Source organism: Pan paniscus, chromosome 7, assembly GCF_029289425.2.
Source record: "Pan paniscus chromosome 7, NHGRI_mPanPan1-v2.0_pri, whole genome shotgun sequence".
NCBI lineage: Eukaryota > Metazoa > Chordata > Mammalia > Primates > Hominidae > Pan > Pan paniscus.
In genome coordinates, this window is record NC_073256.2 from 117,604,471 (window position 1) to 117,625,958 (window position 21,488).

Here is a 21,488-nt window from a genome sequence, read left to right on the forward strand (position 1 = left end):
AAGATCTTTTTACTTTTTTCCCCTTTTCCCAAGTTAGCTGATCTTTCCACTTTTCTGAGGATTTATAATACTGATTTCTCTTCATAATTTAATGATAGATATATTTACTCAAGTTAAATTCAACCAATTTACTCAAAATAATTATGTTGATGTATACAGTATCTTTTTTTCTGGTGGAAAGGCAGGAATTAGGAAAAAAGGGTAGTTTCTAACACTGTTGAAAAGTTCAGCAAATGCTTCCCTTTGAGCTGAGACCAGAAGGCAGAATAATCACAATGGCTTGCAATATTTATGAATACTACCACATGGCCAATGAATATTCTCATTCTTATTTAAAAAAAAACACTTGTGTACACACCAGAAGGCAGCAGTACATTAGTATTTACATTTATTTAACGTATGCAGTTTACACACTCATTATTAAACAAAATTGGAATGCAAACAAATATACAAATACCATAAGCATTATCAAATAAAATAACTGGCACTAGTGTTATAAGCATATTAATGGACCTGGTAGGGAAAAGTGATGGAAGAAGACTGCAGCCCATGGCATTTTTCTTTTTACCAAAAGAAAACGCTCAGTAGCACCATAATGGTAATACTTAAAAGAAATACATAAGATAGAACATTTTAACTGCTATCATTGAGGTTAACCTGCTTTTATTTAAGTGAATTATACAGGAAATTAACAGTACAGGCAGTATTTTGGCCAACTTCTGCTTATGTCAGCTGAACATTGTCCATAAACAAAAGCAAAAGAAAATAATGCTAATCATACATGGACCTTTTGTACTTGGTACAAGTTCTGCACCGTGCTTTGATTTCATGGTTGGAGAAGATATGCATGTGTTAAAAACTGAGGTTATGTAAAGTTATTCACTAAAGCCTGAGTGTGTCTTTGGTAGGCTAATACTTTTTCAGCATTATTAATCACATTCATGTTTATCTATTTCCTGTATTTTTATATATAATCCAAGGTGACCAGAGAAGACATGGAAAACAACACAGCAAAATCCTCAAATAACTAGGCCATTAAAACCCAGTCGATCCCAAAGGCACCAAGAATCAATGGGGTACAAACTTCCCCTTAGAGAAAGGTGGATTTTTTGTAATACTTATAACCTAATGGGACTTTATTTTGTAGTTTTATGTATCTTATTTGTTGCTGTCATATGCTTAATTACTTACCTTTACATTTTTTCCTCTAAGATGGCATCAACAATAAACAAGATAGAGTACCAGGTATTTCTATTTCAAAGTTGTGCAAAAACTGCCACAATCTTGCTCAAAGTGTCTAAGTATCCAAATGGTAGCAAATGAGCTGCATTAAGCTTTATATAACCACATTGCATGTGAAGAAAAAAAATGAAATTTATGCCGATATAAATAGAAATGTTACAGAGTATCATATACTGAGAGTAACCTATGCAGTTCTTTTAAACTTATCTCTTAGTGGTTTCAATAAAATATCACTAACCACTTATCCCTAAAGCCTCAAGTTATCTTCATTTGAATGCTGTAGAATTGCATTAGTATTTTATATTGATTATATAAATTAAGACCAATTTCTATCTAAGTATGTGCTTCAAGCAATGTTTTGTGGCAAACAACAAAACATGCTTTGCTCTTCAAATTTATTATCCTTAAAATAATGCACTTTTAAAGCCTTCACTTCATAGTTTGGTAACTAAGATCCACATGACACACAATGCCTTGCTGAACACAGAAAATGTATCTGCATTATGATAATGAAACCCGGCTTTTGCTGGTAACCTGAAACTTAAGTAGTCACATGTAGTTCAACCAGCTCCAAACACGGTTGTACAGTGGTAATTATTCTGCAGCATTTATGGGCCTAAATTTCAGTCTGAATTGCAACTTTTAATTCCATTGTCTGATGTGAGTGGTTGTTATTTGTTTCTTTTAGTGCATCGCCAAAATATAAATCAACATTAGGTTTTATTCCATTGTTACCATGTTCTTCAGCAATATGATTCAACTGTGAAACTTCTGAACAGGAAGCAGTTTGGGTAACCACAGAAATGCTACACTGATGTGGGGAATTTTCCAGACGGTCATTTTCTACCTCAGGAAGAATGTTAACAGTAGCAAAGCGGGTGTGATAATCACTGGAACCATGACTACAAGAAGTTTTCATGCTTTCTAGGTCAGAACAACTAAATTCAGAAAAATGACTAGAGTGGGAATCTGCTACAGAAGGCATACTGTCACTGAGGGATGGAGCCTCAAATTCACTTGAGTTCGTGCTTTGTTGTTCTAACAACTGTGCATCCATGTCCTCTCTCGTCTCATTTATCTTCATGTTACCCTTTTTCCTCAGTTTACCACTTTTTGATTTTTTCCCTGCTGTTGCTTCTTTGGACCACTTGGTGGCACTAGATTTACCTTCAGGCAAGCCACTGGATGAACCGCCAGCATGACTTCGGGTGGCACTGCCATCATCCACACTACTGCTTCCACTGTTGTGCCTGAATTTGGATGGCTTTGACTCAATATCTACTTGCACCTCCATACTGTTGCCTTCTCTGAAATATAAGAGTAACAAATACAAACATAATTGCTGACTTCTTTTTGTTCAGATGACTGGGGGAAGGGTTTCTATATGGAAAATTCAGACTATATATAAGCTATGAGAACACCTTAATGCAGAACACGTTCTACTTAAAAAACATACTTGATATAACAGAATTCTTCATAATGCTTCAATGTTTTAAAATACTGGTGGATACATTTATTGCTTATGCTGTTCTAGACACTATGCTACCTTTTTTTAAAGAACAGCTTTATTCAGATATAATTCCCCTGTTTAAAGTGTACAATTCAGTGATTTTTAGTTGTGATCAGAGCTGTGCAACCATCACCACTACCTAACTTCAGAACATTTTCATGATCCCAAAAAGGGACCTTACATCCATTAGCAGTTAGTTACCATTCTTCCCTTTCCCAGCCCTTGACAACCACAAATCCACTTTATGATCTATACAGATTTGCCTACTCTGGACAGCTCACTGTTTCCTTTTCTCAGAGAACTTAATAGTTGGTAGCCACTTTTCACTGGTAATTTGTCTAATGATAGGAATTATTCCTTTAAAATTAATTTAAAAAATACTTTCAATTTTATAACAGTTTTTTCCTTACTTGTCCAATGGGATGTAGGAATTCAGAATGGATCCTGCCATTGCTTTGGTGCTGGCATTATCACTAACTGTTCCCAAGCTGACTGTGCCAGATTCTCCACTTAGACTGTACCGTTCTTTCTGTACATCTGCTTGTACTTCCAACCTTAAAGGGGGGTATGAAATCACCAAAATTATATTTAATATCAGCACTACTGTAATATGTATCTTTAAATAATTCAGTTAAGAACCCTAGTAACCAGAAGCTATTTTAGGAACCATTATTTTTTATTTCCTTTTATTTAATTTAAATTCTACTGCAGCACACTGCATAGTACCAGCCATCCAAATAAAATGGGGAACATCAGCTGTCTGCCAAGTAAAGTGGTAATGAAATAACACAAAAAAGACACAAAGGATTTTCACTTAAATGTACTCCATTATTCTCACTCAGCATATGGCACTTTGTAATGTTTCAATGCAAAACACAAAGTTAGAATACATTATTAATCATTAAACATGACACACCAATGAATCCAAAAATCCTGGGCATCTATATTAAAAAATGACTCTATAAATAACACCTGCCTTTTAATACTTTATTTATTTATATATATTTTTAGAGACAGGGTCTCGTTATGTTGCCCAGGCTGGTCTCGAATTCCTGGCCTCAAGCTATCCTCCCAACCTGGCCTCCCAAAGTGCTGGGATTATAGGTATGAGCCACTGAGCCCAACCAACATTTGCCTTTTTAAAAAGAGGTAGTATATACCACTATAACTTAAGAGTTTGTATTTAAGAGGCAAACTACCTAAAAATAAGATGTCTAATTTATCTTTTAATTCATGTATTCTCCCCTATACTTAAAAAAAGCAAGGCTAATAAGCCTAAGTGAAAAATAGTGAATTAAAGAGAAACAGGGGAAGATAATTTTTCCTACTTATCTATATGGCTATTGATAAAAGACTTGGTGAGAACAAAGTAAGCAAGCATTAATACATAAAAGGACCCTAGCCGATTATCCTGGTCCCCGTTCACACATTCCTGGATGTCCTGACTCCACCTGTTTCCCAGGACTCAGCCAAAGTCCCATCTCCTAATATCTGGCTGTTGTTACCCACAGAGGTAAGATCTAGGCTTAAGTACTGCCTTTGCTTCAATGTCTACTGAAGCAGCTGTAGCAATGATTTATAATATAAAATGTGACAAGGACAGTGAAAAAATTGGCAGAATGTTATTCCTTAGACTTAGAAATCTACCACCAAATTTCTTTTTTCTTTTTGAGCCAGGGTCTCACTGTCACTCAGGTTGGAGTTCAGTGGTGTGATCTTGGCTGACTGCAGCCTCCAACTCCCAGGCCCAAGTGATCCTCCTACCTCAGCCTCCCGACCAGCTGGGACTACAGGTGCATGCCACCAAATCCATCTAATTTTTTATATTTTTTTAGTAGAGATGGGGTTTCACCATGTTGCCCAGGCTGGTCTCAAACTCCTGAGCTCAGGCAATCCACCTGCTTTGGCTTCCCAACATGCTGGGATTACAGGCGTGAGCCACTGCACCTGGCCCCAAATTTCATTTTTAACATTACTATTTTGAACCTTGACATAGTAGGGTTATATATAATCATCATGCTTTATGTTCAAAATTCTCACCTAATTAATAATTTGTAGTTACCAGAAAGCAGAACCAAACCAAACCAAAACACACACCTGTTAAAACAGTTTACCATGGCACTTCCTGACAGACTCCCCGTTATACTGGCTCCAGCTAGTGCCATGGTGCTGGCCGTTTCACTCAGGTTGTCTCGGATGGCTCCTATTCGATCCATGTGGCTTCCACTTGCACTCAAACTGCCAGTCAGCCCACCAACACTTCCCTCCCCTATGCTTGGGTTGTGTCTTGCTTCTGCTACTGATGTTGTGTCTAAATGCAAATATTCCAAAGAAACTAAGTAAGTATGATTATCAATTTTCTCCTTCTTAAATTCCTCCAAGATTTCAGAGAGGACGTTATATAAAGTATAAAATATACGCAGACATGGAAAAATATTTTTTTCAGGCTAGTCCACTAGAAGCAGTGGGAATAGAGCCAACAATTTTAAATGGTCATTAGTTTCTTTTTTCAAAAACCCAGATTTAGGAATTCTATAAAGAATATGATTGTTAAAAAATATAGCTGACTTTAGAGGAAAATTATGTGACAGTTTTCATTAAGGGTGTCATTTAAAGAGCTTATTCTCTAGGTCAGTAAGAATAGGCTAAAAGTTGATTTCTAGATATATGCCACAGTTCTGTCTACAAGCTATTATTAAGATCTGATAACACTATGTTCCAATTTTACAGTACCTCTCACACATTTTGTATTGAAGGAGCCACTTATTTGCACCAATATTTGAGTTCCTATTATATACCCAATCACACGGTGACAAATGCTATAAGGAAAAATACAAGAGAGTAAAGGGAAGGAGAGTGATGAAAAGTGCATGTACGTACATGTCTGTGAGCCATTTTATATGATGTGATGACAGAAGGCCTCTTTGATAAGGTAATACTTGTAGAGACAAATGAAGTAAAACAGTGAGTCATGAAATTTTCTAGGGAAAGAGTATTCCAGACAGAGAACTGCCAGTTTAAAAGCCTAGAAGTAGGATAATGCTTGGCACCCTCAAAAATCAAGCGAGAGTGGTATAAAATAGGAGGGTGACAAGAGATGAGCTCAGAGACATAGTTGGGGCAGATCATGTGGGGCCTTTTGGGCTACGATAAGGACTTTGGATTTTCTTCCCCAGTACAGTTAGAAGCCACTGGGGAAGTTTTGAGCATAAGAAAGTCATAATCTGACAGGGTTTAGACATGTGACTATGGCTGCACTATGGACTAGTGAATAGAAGCTGAGAAGTTGATACAGCAGTTAAGAGGCTATTTACAATAGCCCAGGAAAGAGGATGGTAGCTTGGACTAAGGAAAGGACAATGAAGAGAGTAAGAAGTGGCTGGATTATGGCTAAATATTGAAGGAAGCAGCAGAATTTGCTGACAGATCAATCAGATGTAAGACAAGAGGGAAAAGAGGGAGGCATTGTTAAGTGAAGGTTTTTGGCCCAAGCAACAGGAGGAATGGAGAAGCTACTTATTGAGTTAAGGAGGATGAAGGGAAGAAGAGATTTTAGAGCCAAGAATTTGGCTGTAGACAAGTTAAGCTTGAAATTCTTGTTAGACACTCAAGTGCAGATTAAAGAGGAAAGTTACACATGCAAGTTTGAAGTTCAGGGGAGAGGTCGGTCTATGCATTATTTAATAGATGAGATTAGGGGAAAAGTGTAGATACATAAGAATTCTGAGAACTGAGCTCTGGGGAACAAACATTTAGAGGTCAGAAGAGGAAAATGAACCAGCAAAGACTAATGAGACGGACTGGCCAGGAAATATGGTAAGAAGTGGTTTCCCATAAGAAAAGTGAAGTATTTCAAGAAGGGTAGAGTCTCTACCATGTCGGATATACTGTTATATTAAGACGAGGACCAAGACCTGACCACTGTATTAGGTTACGTGGAGGCCACTGGTGACTCTGCTTCAGTGAATAGCAGAAATAAAATTCTGGAGTGGTAGGGACAAAAATCTGATTGAGGCCAGTTCAAGAGAAAATAAGAGGTAAGAAAGTAGGCATTATCTTTACACATCTGCCTAATTATTTCCCTATGACAAATTTCTAAAACAAGAATTGCTAGAATATAGAACATGCACTTTTTAAAAAAGGTTTATTGACATACTCCTATAAGCAGTCTATGAAGGCTTTTTTATTCTTCTTAATCTTTGCTCATTACTGTTCTAATTCACATTTCTTTGAATAACATTGAGTTGAAGATATTTTTGAATTATTGGTCATCCGTATTTCTTTTATTAACTGTATTCCTCTTCATATCCTTTACTTAGTTATTTGTAATGTTTCAGGCAAAATTTAAGATGAAAAGTTTATGATTTCTAAGACATTATATTCCAATCAGAGGTCAGATACCCAGAATTACCCCCACCTCTTTCATCCATACACTCCTCCTTGGCAGTTTATTCACTGACGTACTTCTGAATGAATACTATTAGGCCTAGTAAAAGGATGGCAATGGAAATTCTGAGTTGCATGTTATCTCTGGCCTCCCCACTACTTACACTGTTAATAAGCACATTTTCTTCCTTTGCTTAAAGGACTTACCTACAGCTGTGTTAGTTCCACCAACATTTATATCATTTTCATCATCAAATTCAATCCTAACTCCTTTTCCATTGCCTGCTGAGACTCCACAACCTCCGCTTCGACAAAGAGAAATTGGAACTACGCCATAGACATAAGCTAACATAATAGGAACACCAATACCTAAAGAGAAATTAAATCAGTCATTACAAACAACAACAAAATAACTCACAGAAACATGAGTTTTAGAAAGTCTTTTCAAGAGAGTCATACAGAGAAAAGTGCCAGCGTTCTGAAGAGTTGGCTGGAACATTTGCCAAAAGTAGATTTACCCAGTTGTTAAGCAAATTCAAGGTTCCCAGCCTCTCAGGTAATGCACATAAGGGGAAAAAGAGAGAGATGTAAACTTTTTTCTTTTGAAGTGCCAGGCCTCTGAACTGTACTTGGGGTGGAGTGGGGAGGAAGGGTATCAGCCACTAACAATTTACCAACTACTTTAAGGCTAGGCTCTTGAATCTGTAATACTTTCAACCAAGACTTACTGCAGGCTCAATTTAAATTGTCCTCAAATTAAAAAACAATTTAAAAAAAATCCTTCCACAAAACTTTAACTCCATAAAATTGTAGGTAATTAGTACTTTTCAGCATTTTCTTACCTACAGTCACTGCAGCTACTACTGGAGACACGATTACAGACAACGTTACACCACCTGCTATGGCCAAATTCCGTTTGTGCTTTGAAACATCCTTGCCTTCATAGCGATTGTGAATCTTGAATTAATAAAAATAGGGGTGGGGGATTAAAGAGAAAATACATTACAATTTAACTTAGTTGAAAAAGATCTATACTTGCTAAAGTGATTTTTCATAGAAGTTCGTAGCTGAGTATCTTAGTTCAAGGTAAACCTACTAGTGTCCTTAAACTATTATATATTCTCACAAATAATTTGCTCCTTATTAATTTGCTTAAGACAGTGATTTAATGGATTTTACTTTGTGCTTAAAAGTTCTGAGTAAAAGTCGTCTTTATAATCTTAATCAAAAGTAGTGTAATTATGTATCGAGCAAAGAGGAAGAAATTAAGATTATTATTTTCAACACAGTTATGAGTTACATGGTTCACCAACAGGATACTTCCAGCATTCTAAAGGTTTCTTTCTAAAGAATATTCTCTAAATGGTAAAAATTGGCTTCTAGGGAAGGTTTCTTTTTAAAAATTGACCTTAAAAAGCAGTTCTAATAAACAAGTATGAATAAACAGTATTATTTTTTTCTCAGATCCTTTTTATGAAGACAAATATTGACAAATGACTCAAATTCCAGGGCTCTCATTTATAGCTCAAAGTAAATGGCAGAGAAAGAAAAAAGATGATAAATAATGGCTACCAGAGGACAGGATTGAATTCACTCAGCAATCTCTGTACAGGACAGGTGTTAATAAGTAGAATTTGATATCATCATAGAAGCGGTGATTAAAAACTGGCTTGTGAAATTACATGAACTTTGAGATCTTTATTTTCATGGTTTGCAAGGGCTAATATAGCACATTTTCCCCCTCTGTTCCAAAACAAATTCAAAACAGCCTCAAAAGTATGGGGACTCTCTAAAATAAAATGACTTATAAACAATATTACAGATGGGACTTATAAAATAATCTATTATTACATGGTATAATAACACCTTTGGCCTTTGGAAGGCTGTAAAGTACGATGAGTGTTGTGGAAAACAGTAGAAAGGTTGGGGTGGGAGGTGGGTGATGCACGTATGGGACAAGAAACCTTTCTATTTCCTAGTCAGAATCCCATTTCCCAGCATTGACTAGAGGTTCCTTGTCAATGAGCCTCCTCACTTCCCTACACAGTCCATGCAGGCAGAGATGGTAGACCTTCCCAAGGTACCTTTCATTATCCTTCAGCACTGCGGCTAATTCCTGCTCCTCCCCACTCCCATTCCTGGGAAACTTAGCACTGAAGAAGAGAAAAGGCACAACTGATGGAGCAGACTTGCAAAGGCAGGCTGCCAAGAGAAAGGAGTCTTCTAGAAAATTTTTCAGCCTCAAGCACCAATGTTTGATTAGTGATCACATTATCCCACTATTTCTGGTTCAACTTAATTTTTCTGTTTACTATTTTTTGCCACATTCTCTACTTTTTATTGTTAAGTGAAGGCTCAGCTTTTGGGTACTTTATTGACTTAGCAGGTTTTCCTGGGCTGGTTGGGATCCCAAAGCACCACAGAATATTGTTTCAATGGAAAACGAATTCATTCATTTACAACCCTTTGGGTACATGTTTGAAAAAAGGAGATCTGTAACTGTACCCTATGACCTGAACAATGAGGTAAATAATCTCTTCTCTATAAATGATTTATAGGTACATGTGGTACAACAGTCTCTCTTTCCCTTCTAAGTATCTGAATAGTTTTGTTTTCAGCAAAGCCTTGCTTTGAATAACTACATGAAAAATTATGATCAGCTAATATATTTTGAAATTTTTTATTTTTTCTCTCTCTTTTTTGGAAACAGGGTCTCTCTGTGTCGCTCAGACTAGAGTGCAGTGGCACGATCACAGCTCACTGTAGCCTCAACCTCACGGGCTCAATCAATCCTCCCATCCCAGCTTCCTTAATAGCGGGGGCTACAGGCATGCACCACCACTCCCAGCTGATTATTTAGTTTTTTGTAGAGACAAGGTGTCACACACTGTGTTGCCCAGGCTGGTCTCAAACTCCTGGATTAATGCAATCCTCCCTCCTCACCCTCCCCAAGTGTTAGGATTACAGGCATGAGCCACCACACATGGCCCAACATTTTTTAAAGTCCAGGTTTACTCACTTAAAACCTTCAGAAATAAATATGTGACTTATAAATATGTTTGTCATCAGCCCCAAAACTAATTTTTAAGAAATAGTATATATTATTTTTCTGATTATAAAATGTATGTTGAATATAAAAAATTCAGCTGTTTTACAGAAGAGGATCAACCTTATTCCCAGTCGGGTCCCAGAAGTTAGAAACAGAAATAAAGGAAACAAAAGGAAACAGATCTGACTCAAACGTAAGAATTTTGTAACAATTAGTAGCCATTTTACAACAGAATGGATTGCTTCATGAGTTGGTGGTTTCCCCATGACTGAGTTCCCAAATAGCTAATGAAACTTAATCACGGAACTTATATTAAGAATTCATGCATCTGAGTTCAAATCTCAGCTCTGCTTCTTTGTGTGTAACTGAAGATATATTACATAAACTTTCCTAAATCTCAATATTTTAACACACAGAGACCGAAATATCGAGGTTGCTGCAGGGTTAAAATGAGTAAAAGTACATACAACACCTATGACACAGTATGACAACCTTTAGATCCTTTTTTTATTTTAGAGATAGGATCTTGCTCTATCACCCAGGCTGGAGTGAAGTGGCACAATCACAGCTCACTGCAGCCTCCACTTGCCCATCTCAAGCAATCCTCCCACCTCAGCCTCCCAAGTAGCTGGGACTACAGGTGCATACTACCATACCCAGATAATTTTTAAATTTTTTGGAGAGATGGGGTCTCACTATGTTGTCCAGGCTGGTCTTGAACTCCCAGCCTCAAGTGATCCTTCTGCCTCAGCCTCCCAAAGTGCTACGATGACAGGAGTAAGCCACCATGCCCAGCTTGTTAGTTCTTTTTTTTTTTTTTTTTGAGATGGAGTTTTGCTCTTGTTGCCTAGGCTGGAGTGCAATGGTGCAATCTCAGCTCACCACAACCTCCACCTCCCAGGTTCAAGTGATTCTCCTGCTTCAGCCTCCCGACTCTGGGATTACAGGCACCTGCCACCATGCCTGGCTAATTTTTTCTGTATTTTTAGTAGAGATGGGGTTTCACCATGTTGGCCAGGCTGGTCTTGAACTCCTGACCTCAGGTGATCCACCAGCCTCAGCCTTCCAAAGTGCTAAGATTACAGGGGTGAGGCACCGCACCCGGCCTGTTAGTTCCCTTTTTGAAAATTGCTATCCTTTGTTCTGCTTGGGTACAAGGTTGGGATTAATTTCTTTTTATTTTTTAAAAAAAGTTTTAATTTTTTTGATCTTCTTGGATACCAAAGAAAAAAATTTTTTTTTCTTTTAGCTATATCCTACTGAAAGTTACTTCTCAATCCAGAGATTCTATTAATTTAGGCAACAACAGACTTCTTAGGACCTCATAAATTATCCCATTAACCCTTAACAAAAGAACTATTTGCTTAGCTAATGAAATATAATTCATCAATTAGAGGCCAGTGGTAGTCACTGATGTTTGGACTTTCACAAGATTGTTATAATTTGCAAAATAGTGTATTTATTAAAAGCAGTAATCCAAAAAAAAGCTTTGAACTACAGCAGAAATAATTCAAGAACTGGCTAATTATTCTTTGCCTGAGGGCATGTGTTATTTAGCTATTAACTTTCATTAAAAAGATCTCATAGACCTGACCTTACAAGGATATACCTATGAGAAAAATCTCAGGTGTGTATCCTTCAATATTTTATACTCAAAGTTTTATAATACAAACATACTAAAATTTTCAGATTCAGAACATTTTAAAGCAAGTCTGCTTTATACGTATTTATATATGCTTGCCAAACACTAAAAATTTATGAAAAAAGAGTAACTGTTTTATACTGAAGAAACTAAAGATACCCTTTGTCTAAAAAAAAAAAAAAAAAAAACCCAAAAATCATCAATACTAAAAGAATACACCTAAAGATTTAGAATAAGATAATGGACTAACAAGAAGTATGCATTTTACCTTGCGGCCCACATACACAGGAATGCCAATAATCATTGCAGGAATAGCAATGCCAGCTATTAAAGCGATTCCGACAGGAGCACCAACCAGTGTTCCCAGTTGCCACAGTATTTTCTTCTTTCGGCTCCAGGGTTTCTTCCCCCAAAAAGTACATCCTGATGGACTAACGGAAAAAATTATAATGTAAATAACTGCTGCAAAACACCACAATAACAAATTAGTGCAATATATTAAAACAATGACTATTTTTAAAAACTTCTCATAGTTAGGAGCTTTTTTCCCCTTTAAATTCTGAGTTCATTAAACTAAGGTAAGAACCACTATAAATTATATTAACAAGATATTGATATATCTTATTTTATATTATATTTTATTATTTAATCTATATTATATTAACAAGATACTGATAACTGAGATTCAGGTTAAAAATTTATCCCTAGTCCTCCATTACCCTCATACCCTTAAGTCAGTTTAATAGTAAATTAATGCAAAACATGCATATTTTTAGGCATCAATTATCTGATTATATCACAAACTCACTCTGTAGCCTAAATGATAAAATTTATGTATGGGAAAGTTCAATGAAGTATAAGGTAAGAACCACTGTAAATTATATTAACAAGATACTGATAACTGAGATTCAGGTTAAAAATTTATCCCTAGTCCTCCATTATCCTCAAACCCTTAAGTCAGTTTTTTAATAGTAAACTAATGCAAAACATGCATATTTTTAGGCATCAATTATCTGATTATATCATAAACTCACTCTGTGCCTAAATGATAAAATTTATGTATGGGAAAATTAAATGAAAGTATTTATGGGTCTAGCATAATTACACAGGGTATTACATACTTACTAGCATTCTAGTTTAACAAAAACAAAAAAAGGAAATATCCATTTCCTATTTTGACTAGTTATTAATTCCAAATGACTAGCATAATAACTTGGTTTCTTTTAAATTTATTTAACTAGAATAAAACCAATCCCTTTAAGTATCTTATAAAACCCAAATTTAAGACAAGTTATTTTGTCTTACAATATAAAATTACATTTACATATAAATAGCTCCTTCTATAAGCTTACCTTAGATAATGCAAATCTGAGATTTCTTTCATACACAACCAACAAAACTCACAACCACAAACAGCACATGTCATGTGATTGCAGCTCCCATCATTCATCTTTATTATATAAGCAGCACATCGTGGACATGGCTTTATATCATCAGCTATTGGGAACATAGAGAAATCTATTAAGTACATAAAACTGGTCTAAAAATAACTTCTAGCAGTTTACCAATTGTAGCAATGTCAAAAAATCTTAAGATGTAGTTTGTTAACTTATAGCTTCAGCCTGCTGTTTTTAGTATATAAAGCATTTTTTCTTCCCTTCTAAGAAAACATACTTTACATTAAAATATCAAGTTATAAACATTTTTTAAACATAGTAGTAAAACAATGAGAACAAAGAATAAAAAAAGAATAAAAAGAGAAAGGAGAATCAAGGACAGCTCTAGGCAAATTGTGAACTACGTAAAGTTTGTCTTTGTCCTGGTCCCATAGAAGTCTTCTGAATGGTAGTTCCCAGTTCTAGAACTTTTCTAACCATCTTCCCTTAATTCAAATGTACACGTTCTGTATACTATTCCTTTAGTGAATGAACACTAACAGGAGGTGACAATTTGATATTAATCTGAGGTGCTATATCCAAAGCACTATGAATTTATTTCTTCTAATTACATCAGTTATAAGCACTATAAAAATAGCAAAACAGGTATCTTTAGAAAAGCAGCCTTTTCCCAGTATTTTACTTCACACACAAGAGAGATGGACCTTGCAAACAATCAGTACCCAAAATACAAGGAAGGAAGGAAGAGATTAAGGAAGGGTCATATGGCTATGAACGTTATAAACCATGGAAAACAGTTTCAGAATAAAAGCAATCATTGTTAGTTATGCTCATGACTTTTAAATTAGTTGTGTTTATCCTTTTTATTCATTTATTCACCCATTTACTCAACTGTTGTTGGTCTATGCTCCTTGTATAATAATATGGTTACAATGTACAATGGTGTCAAGTTAAAATCAAGTATAACATAACTTTAGGAAAATTATACAATTACTTTGCATGTTGGCATCTGTTTAAATAGTAACTTGTAATTACTATTAGCCAGCTATATTTTCCAACTACTCACAGTTAAGAAAAGATATTTATAGTGCTAACCACTGAATTTAAGTATTTGTTCCAATGTCTTACATTATAAGCATTAAGCTATATTCCATTCTTTCTACAAGTTTTATGGTCAAACTTTACCTGTGCTTTATCAGTTAATTCAGGTTTCCTTAGCACTTCTTCTAGGACCAAAGATGCTTTTTTTTTTTTTTTTTTTTTTTTAACTTAAGATCTGGTCAATGCTCACAATTAGTATTTGTTTTAATGATTCAAGCAATTTTGAGCAAACTGATACTCTAAGCAGCCAGACCAGGACAATTGATAATTACTAGAATATAAAAATTAAAAATATCCATGTCATGATTTAAATGATCAAAAGAACATAAAGTCTGCATTTAACAATTTTAAACATTGGGGTATGACTAAAAAAAGCTGGCTTTTATGCCTGATACAACACGTAGTATACTAAATTAAGGAAATGCTAATCCTATCTGCTTAAGCAGCATGTTAATCGATAAACTTTCTCATTCCAGAGTATGCTCAAGTAGTAGGTATCTCAATAAGACGGGGGAGTAAAAAGACTCAAGCTTTGGTAATGATGCATGCAATCTTTGGAACAAACTGAAAGGTAACATCCCCATTTATTCTTACGGTTCTAAAAACACAAAACAGCCTTTTAATATGCTAAAATCACACATGAGAATTAATACCACAAGCAATATATTTTTGATAGGTCTCTATATACTTGTACCCATATCTTTCACTCTCTGTATACTTATTTGTCTATGAAAGGCTGTTTAGTTTGTTTTGTGTCTTTCCTCAAAGCAACAAATTAGGAAAAACTTACTGTGCACATTATAGGATGATATATTTCTCTCCAAATACCCTCATGATGCAAAAATCCTAAATGAAATTGTTTATGGTTAGTTGATCCCCCATTCCCCAAGAATCAATTAAGCCACTGTTCCCCGATATGAAAAAGCTTCCCATTTCTATTTACAGTGTTTGGCTAAGCTTTCATCTTCTGTATCTTTTTGTTTACTGCTAAAATATGGGCCATTGTCATATTAAGAAAAAACAACAGGTTACAAAACACCATGTCCTCAAATGTTAACAATGATAATCTCTTAGGGTGGTAGCGGTAAGGGGACAGAGGCAGGAGTGGAGAGCCAATTAAATATTTTATTTGCATAAAATGGGAAAACTACATTAACAAAAATGAAAAATATGTGGTTCATTTAAAATTTAACTCCAAGTGCATAAACCTCCTAGTAGCTATAAAAAAGAGCCTCAAGTGGATGCAGTGCTGTCACAATTTAAACACATAAACATTATACTATAAATATTGTATTATTTTATAAACACAAATATTAATGTACTTTATGTAACTAAGCACACATTTATCTTCAGTGACTGGGGAAAAAAACAACTAATTATTATACCAATTAATATTAAAAGTAAAACTAGTTTTTTAGACTATCATGATACAGAAAACAATACCAAAATATCTGGAATAATAATAAAACCATTTAGATGGCAGCTTCCTTTTTAACTTTCTACGAGTCTGTGAGAAGCCAAGTTCACTACACTTTTTTTTTTTTTTTAATTAATAGGGTCTTGTTCTGTCGCTCAGGCTAGCATGCAGTAGCACGATGTCAGCTCACTGCAACCTCCACCTCCTGGGGTCAGGCAATCCTCCACTTCAATCTCCCAAGTAGCTGGCACACACCACTAGAGATGTACACCACCACGCCTGGCTAATTTTTGTATTTTTAGTAGAGAAGGGATTTCACCATGTTGCCCAGGCTGTTGAAGTTTTAGAACTTCTGAGCTCAAGCAATCTGCCCGCTTTGGCCTCCCAAAGTGCTGGAATTATAGGCATAAGCCACTGCGCCCGGCCCTCACTGCATTTCTAATTCTTCCTCTTGTTTTTGGAAACAGGGTCTCACTCTGTCACCCAGGCTGGAGTGCAGTGGCACAATCATATTTCATTGCAGCTTTGACTTCCTAGGCTCAAACGATCCTCCCACCTCAGCCTCCTGGCTTGCTGGGACCAGAGATGCCCATCACCACGCCCTGCTAATTTTTTAAATTTTTTGTAGAGAAGGAGTCTCGCCACATTGCCTAGGCTGGTCTCGAACTCCTGGGCTCAAGCGATCCTCCTGCCTTGGCCTCCCAAATTGTTGGGATTACAGGTGTGAGCCATTGCGCCCAGCCAAGATTTTTAAACAAACATGGAACAAATTCCAAATGAAGTTTTTTTTTTTTAAAACAATCGCCTTGAGACTATTTATTCCAACAATGTTATTGTTTGGCTAAAAGCATTTGGTAAGGTTTTCTTTCATAATTACCCTCAAAGCTCCTTTAGATAAAAGAAAAATCACTCATGATCATATAGTCACATCTTACTTTGCATCTATACCAAACCAATAATCCAACCTGGTATGATACTCTAGCTGCTAGACTTAGCTCTAAAGCAACTTTTAGTCATTCTCAGAAATCAAACTGATACTAAGCTGACATATCCTAAAAGTTATGCCAATGAGGCATTCCAGGGAAGCACTGCTGAAATAAACACAAAAACTCCCATGGTGACTACGTTGAGGAAGACCAATATTCATTTGGATAACTAAATCATGATTTATTTTAAAAAATAATAAAAGCCATTTCTGTCGTTTTTTAATTTAATGATAGCCCAGACATACTTAAATCTCTAGAAAGTGACTGTGGTTTCTCTAAGGTCCCCTACCTCGTATAGCAAAAGCACTTACTATGAGCCAGGAAATATTTCAACTATATGGACATAAGCATTATTAGTATCTTTATTTTATTATTATTATCATTATTATTTTTTGAGACGGAGTCTCACTCTGTCATCCAGGCTGGAGGGCAGTGGCACAATCTCGGCTCACTGCAACCTCTGCCTCCTGGGTTCAAGTGATTATCCTACCTCACCTCCCGAGTAGCTGGGGATTACAGGCGCCCGCCACCACGCCCAGCTAATTTTTGTATTTTTTTAGTGGAGACAGGGTTTCACCATGTTGCCCAGGCTGGTCTTGAACCCCTGATCTCAAGTGATTCGCCTGCCTCAGACTCCCAGAGTGCTGGGATTACAGGCATGAGCCACCGCGACTGGCCAGTATCTTTATTTTAAAGATGAGACAAGTAACTTGCTCAGGATTGCTCACGGAGTAAGTAGAGAATGTGGGATTTGAATTCAGGCAGTCTGATTCCAGAGTCATTCTCTCTTGCTCTGTATGACTGTGTATTCTGTGGCCAATAAATACACACCCCCAACTTGGAGGAGAGGAATATCATTTCCAAGTGAACTACCCAATGGCTACTGCTGACTCTTCAGGGAACAGTTTAGGTATATTCAGGTCCTCTCTGAATTGCTTCTGGACCCATACCTACAAATTAACACTAATACTACTGAGTTCCACAAATCTTTAGGAAAGAGAAGCAAATCAATCAGCAAACAAGTATAAAAAAAATTTATGTTACAAAAGTATTAAATGTCGAACATTCTGTGTTAAAATTTCATGTGACTTTTTTTCTAGTAGCATAAAGTACATGATTATCTCAATACACTGCTGGCAGGAATATAAATTATTTTTAGTAGAGATGGGGTTTCACCATGTAGCCCAGGCCGTTCTCGAACTCCTGGCCTTAAGTGGTCGGCCCGCCTCAGCCTCCCAAAGTACTGGGATTACAGGCGTGAGCTACCACACCTGGACAGATACCTTTATAATCAACAGTTTCAGACTATCTTTGGCTATCAGTTATATAAATCATCATGACACTTCCTTTTTTCCTGGACAATATAATCTTTCTAATTTCAGAACCACTTTCTTCCATAGGAAAGAATGAGTGCTTCTGGGATAGAAATGCACTTAAAAACACTTTCGGCAAGTGAAAGGAAAACAGGAATACTTAACTTTAAAAAGTTAAAATAACTAGTGTTTTGTGTCAAATATTTTATTAGAAAAAATTAGACATAAATACCTGCTGCTCCAGACTCTTGACTATAACTAATGGATGAAGAACGTATAGTTCTCAAACGTAAGCTCTGGGCTCTCTCTTGTCGAGCAGCATCACAGGTCTGGTTGGGGTGCCAAATCTGTTTACAGTGGTAGCAAAACTCTGTTCCACAGCCCTCTCGCCCACAAGTTAATTTTGGACAGCTGGCACATCCAAATGCTATCACAGCATATCTTGAAAGAACAAGAAAAATGATTTAAAATGTGACATAAAACAAGAGATACTCATTTCAAAAAGTATCCAACTAAAGATTATTCCTGAAAAACATTTTCTATTTATACATTAGCAAACAGTCATAAGCACAATCTCACCAATATAAAAATGGGGGAAAATGAAGTTTACAAATGAAGATATATAAATGGCGTAAAATATTTTAAAAGTTCAATTTTTAACTTTCAGGGTTTTTTTTTTAGATTCAGGGTTTTTTTTTTTAGATTCAGGGGGTACATGTGCAAGTTTGTTACATAGGTCTATTGCATGATGCTGAGGTTTGGGCTTCTAATGATTCTGTCGCCCAAATAGTGAACACAGTACCTGACAGGCAGTTTTTCAACTCTTGCCCCTCTCCCTCAAATTTTAAGTAGGATACCAAATTGCATTTAGCCTAATCTCAACTTTATAAAAAACCATATTAAATTAGTACAGTATTGTATGCACACACACAAAAAAAGACTAGAAGGAAAAACACCAAAAATCTTAATAATGGTTTTCTTGGTATTGGGTTTTAATTTTCTTGTTTATATGTTTATACATTTCTGATTTTCTACAATTACTTGTTGAAGTGGAAAAAGTTAAAAGAAAAAAAGATTGCCTGTTTAAAAATGTAGTGACTATAGGTTAGTTTTAACTGTCAGGTAATGGCATACTGTGCCAATTTATAAATTTTGTGATAATTTTGTATGTATGCAGAAGTCACACATTTTTCTTCCTAAGATGCATGGCAAAAGTGGTCTTTGGTGCCAATCTCCTGCCAAAAAATAAAAAAAAAACTGTTTTTTCTTCCTTCGGATTAAAGACTGAGAACTGTAGATTCATGACTAGCATGAATACCTTTCTCCGAGTTAATATTTCTGACACTTTAAAAACTTATGACTTAACTTCTAGGCATTCTTTGGCATTTATCCCAAACAAATGAATATTTGTGCTCACACAAAAACTTGTACACTAATGTTCAAAGCAGCCTTATTCAGAATAACCAAAACTGGAATGAGCCCAGATGACCTTCAAAAGGTAAATGGTTAAATAAGCTATAGTGCATACACACTACCATCAATAAAGAAAGTACTGATGCAAGTAACACCTTAGGTGACTCTTCAGAGAATTACACCGAGTGAAAAAAGTCAATCTCAAAATGTTACATACTGTATGATTCCATTTACATATTTTTGAAATGTCAAATAGATTAGTGGTTGCCAAGGATTAGGAATGGGGACTGGGGAGGGGAAAGAGTGGGGGGAAGTACATGTGATTATAAGAGAGCAACACAGGCCAGGCATGGTGGCTCACACCTGTAATCCCAGCACTTTGTGGGGCCGAGGTGGGCAGATCACTTGAGGTCAGGAGTTCAAGACCAGCCTGGTCAACATGGCAAAACCCCATCTCTACAAAAAATATTTTAAAAATTAGCCGGGAGTGGTGGCACACACCTTTAATCCCAGCTACTTGGGTGGCTGAGGCAGAATTGCTTGAACTTGGGAGGCAGACGGAGGCTGCAGTGAGCCAAGATCACACCACTGTACCAAAAAAAAAAAAAAGAAAGAAAGAAAAAAAGGAGTAAAATGAGGGATCTTTGTTGTGATGGAACTGTTCAGTATCTTGACTGTGGTGGTGGATACACAAACTTAAACATGATAAAATACTTATAACTAAATACACTGTGCAGAAATAACTAGAAGTAAATCAGGAAATTTGAGTGAGATTGGTAGATTGTATCTATGCCAATATCCTGGTTCTGATATTGTTCTATAACTTGTGCAAAATGGCACCACTGAGACAAACAGTGAGAAGGGTACATACGATCTCTGAATTATTTCTTACAACTGCATGTGAATCTACCATTACCTCTATAAAACTTTCAATTTAAAAATTTCTAGAAGTTTCTAGTTCGCTTTGAAAGCAGCAACAATCAAGTTTTATCAATGCATGTCTTTTGTAAATACTAAACATTTCCTTTTGCCTGGAAATTTAGGGGAGTTTTCAGAGCTGTCAATAAAATTTAAGTAATAATTATAACTGAGATTGCAATTAAGTTTCAAGATACTCTATAAAATTGTGCAGGATTTTAAGAGTCAGGGCGTTTCCTCCATTTTTGGACTTGTTGATCCCTTAGTACCACACTCTTTTTTTTTTGAGACAGAGTCTCGCTTTGTTGCCCAGGTTAGAGTGCAGTGGCACGATCTCGGCTCACTGCAATCTCCACCTCCTGGGTTCAAGCTATTCTCCTGCCTCAGCCTCCCAAGTAGCTGGGACTACAGGCGCCCACTACCACGCCCAGCTAATTTTTTTGCATTTTTAGTAGAGACGGGGTTTCACCGTGTTAGCCAGGATGGTCTTGATTTCCTGACCTTGTGATCTGCCCGCCTCGGCCTCCCAAGTACCATGTACTCTTTAAACACATCTTAAATTCCATCTTATTTCTGATAGACCAATTATCTAATTACCATCCTCTATCACAGATATGTTCAAACAGGATTGAATTAAAGGCAATTTATAATCAGCAATGGGTAATTTAACAAAGCTTCATTTCCCTGAGCTTTAAAATTTCCAAGACAGCTTATTCATCGCAGTCCCAGATAAAGAAAAAAGACCCTATTTTTTAATCAAAGTTTTAATTTAAAGTATCTATAAGCTAAAGTGTAGTCTTTGTTTTAAAACAATAATGTCAGTGAAAAGGAAATGGCATTCTCTTCCAAATTTTTCTCTACCTACCTTTTATTGAAGGAAGGAAGAAGGAAAGAGGAGGGGCAGAATGGGGAAATCTGTGTATGCAGGAGACAATGCCAAAACTGTTTTCTGAAGTCGGTTACAATTTACAAAGGCAGCAAAGAAGTTTTAGCGTGGCCAGTTCAAATTCTACTTCCACCACTTAATACTTGTGTAATTTTAAGTAAATTACATTATCTCCCAACAACTAAGTTTTCCCATACATAAAACAGGCATTCACTTTAGTTTGGCTTA

The 21,488-nt window shown here is 36.2% G+C and overlaps 1 protein-coding gene across 17 annotated transcripts in view; it reads right to left on the bottom strand.

Moving 5' to 3' along the window:
• Nucleotides 1-21,488, bottom strand: part of RNF19A (ring finger protein 19A, RBR E3 ubiquitin protein ligase) — a 118,200-nt gene that overhangs the window by 64,685 nt on the left and 32,027 nt on the right. For 15 of the 17 annotated variants that reach the window (XR_010112997.1, XR_010112994.1, XR_010112993.1 and 12 more), the window contains exons 3-10: nucleotides 18,276-18,484; nucleotides 13,182-13,326; nucleotides 12,098-12,260; nucleotides 7,981-8,095; nucleotides 7,346-7,507; nucleotides 4,850-5,063; nucleotides 3,163-3,306; nucleotides 2,410-2,549 (exon numbers count right to left, since the gene is read on the bottom strand). Coding sequence is in view for 9 of the 17 variants with exons in the window: in XM_055116788.2 (XP_054972763.2) it covers nucleotides 2,410-2,549; nucleotides 3,163-3,306; nucleotides 4,850-5,063; nucleotides 7,346-7,507; nucleotides 7,981-8,095; nucleotides 12,098-12,260; nucleotides 13,182-13,326; nucleotides 18,276-18,484 (1,292 nt within the window). In the remaining 8 variants the exon portion in view is untranslated. Of the gene's footprint in view, nucleotides 1-371; nucleotides 2,550-3,162; nucleotides 3,307-4,849; nucleotides 5,064-7,345; nucleotides 7,508-7,980; nucleotides 8,096-12,097; nucleotides 12,261-13,181; nucleotides 13,327-18,275; nucleotides 18,485-21,488 lie in introns of those variants that run through there. The other 2 variants (XM_003821704.4, XM_008975180.4) reach the window with 1 other exon arrangement.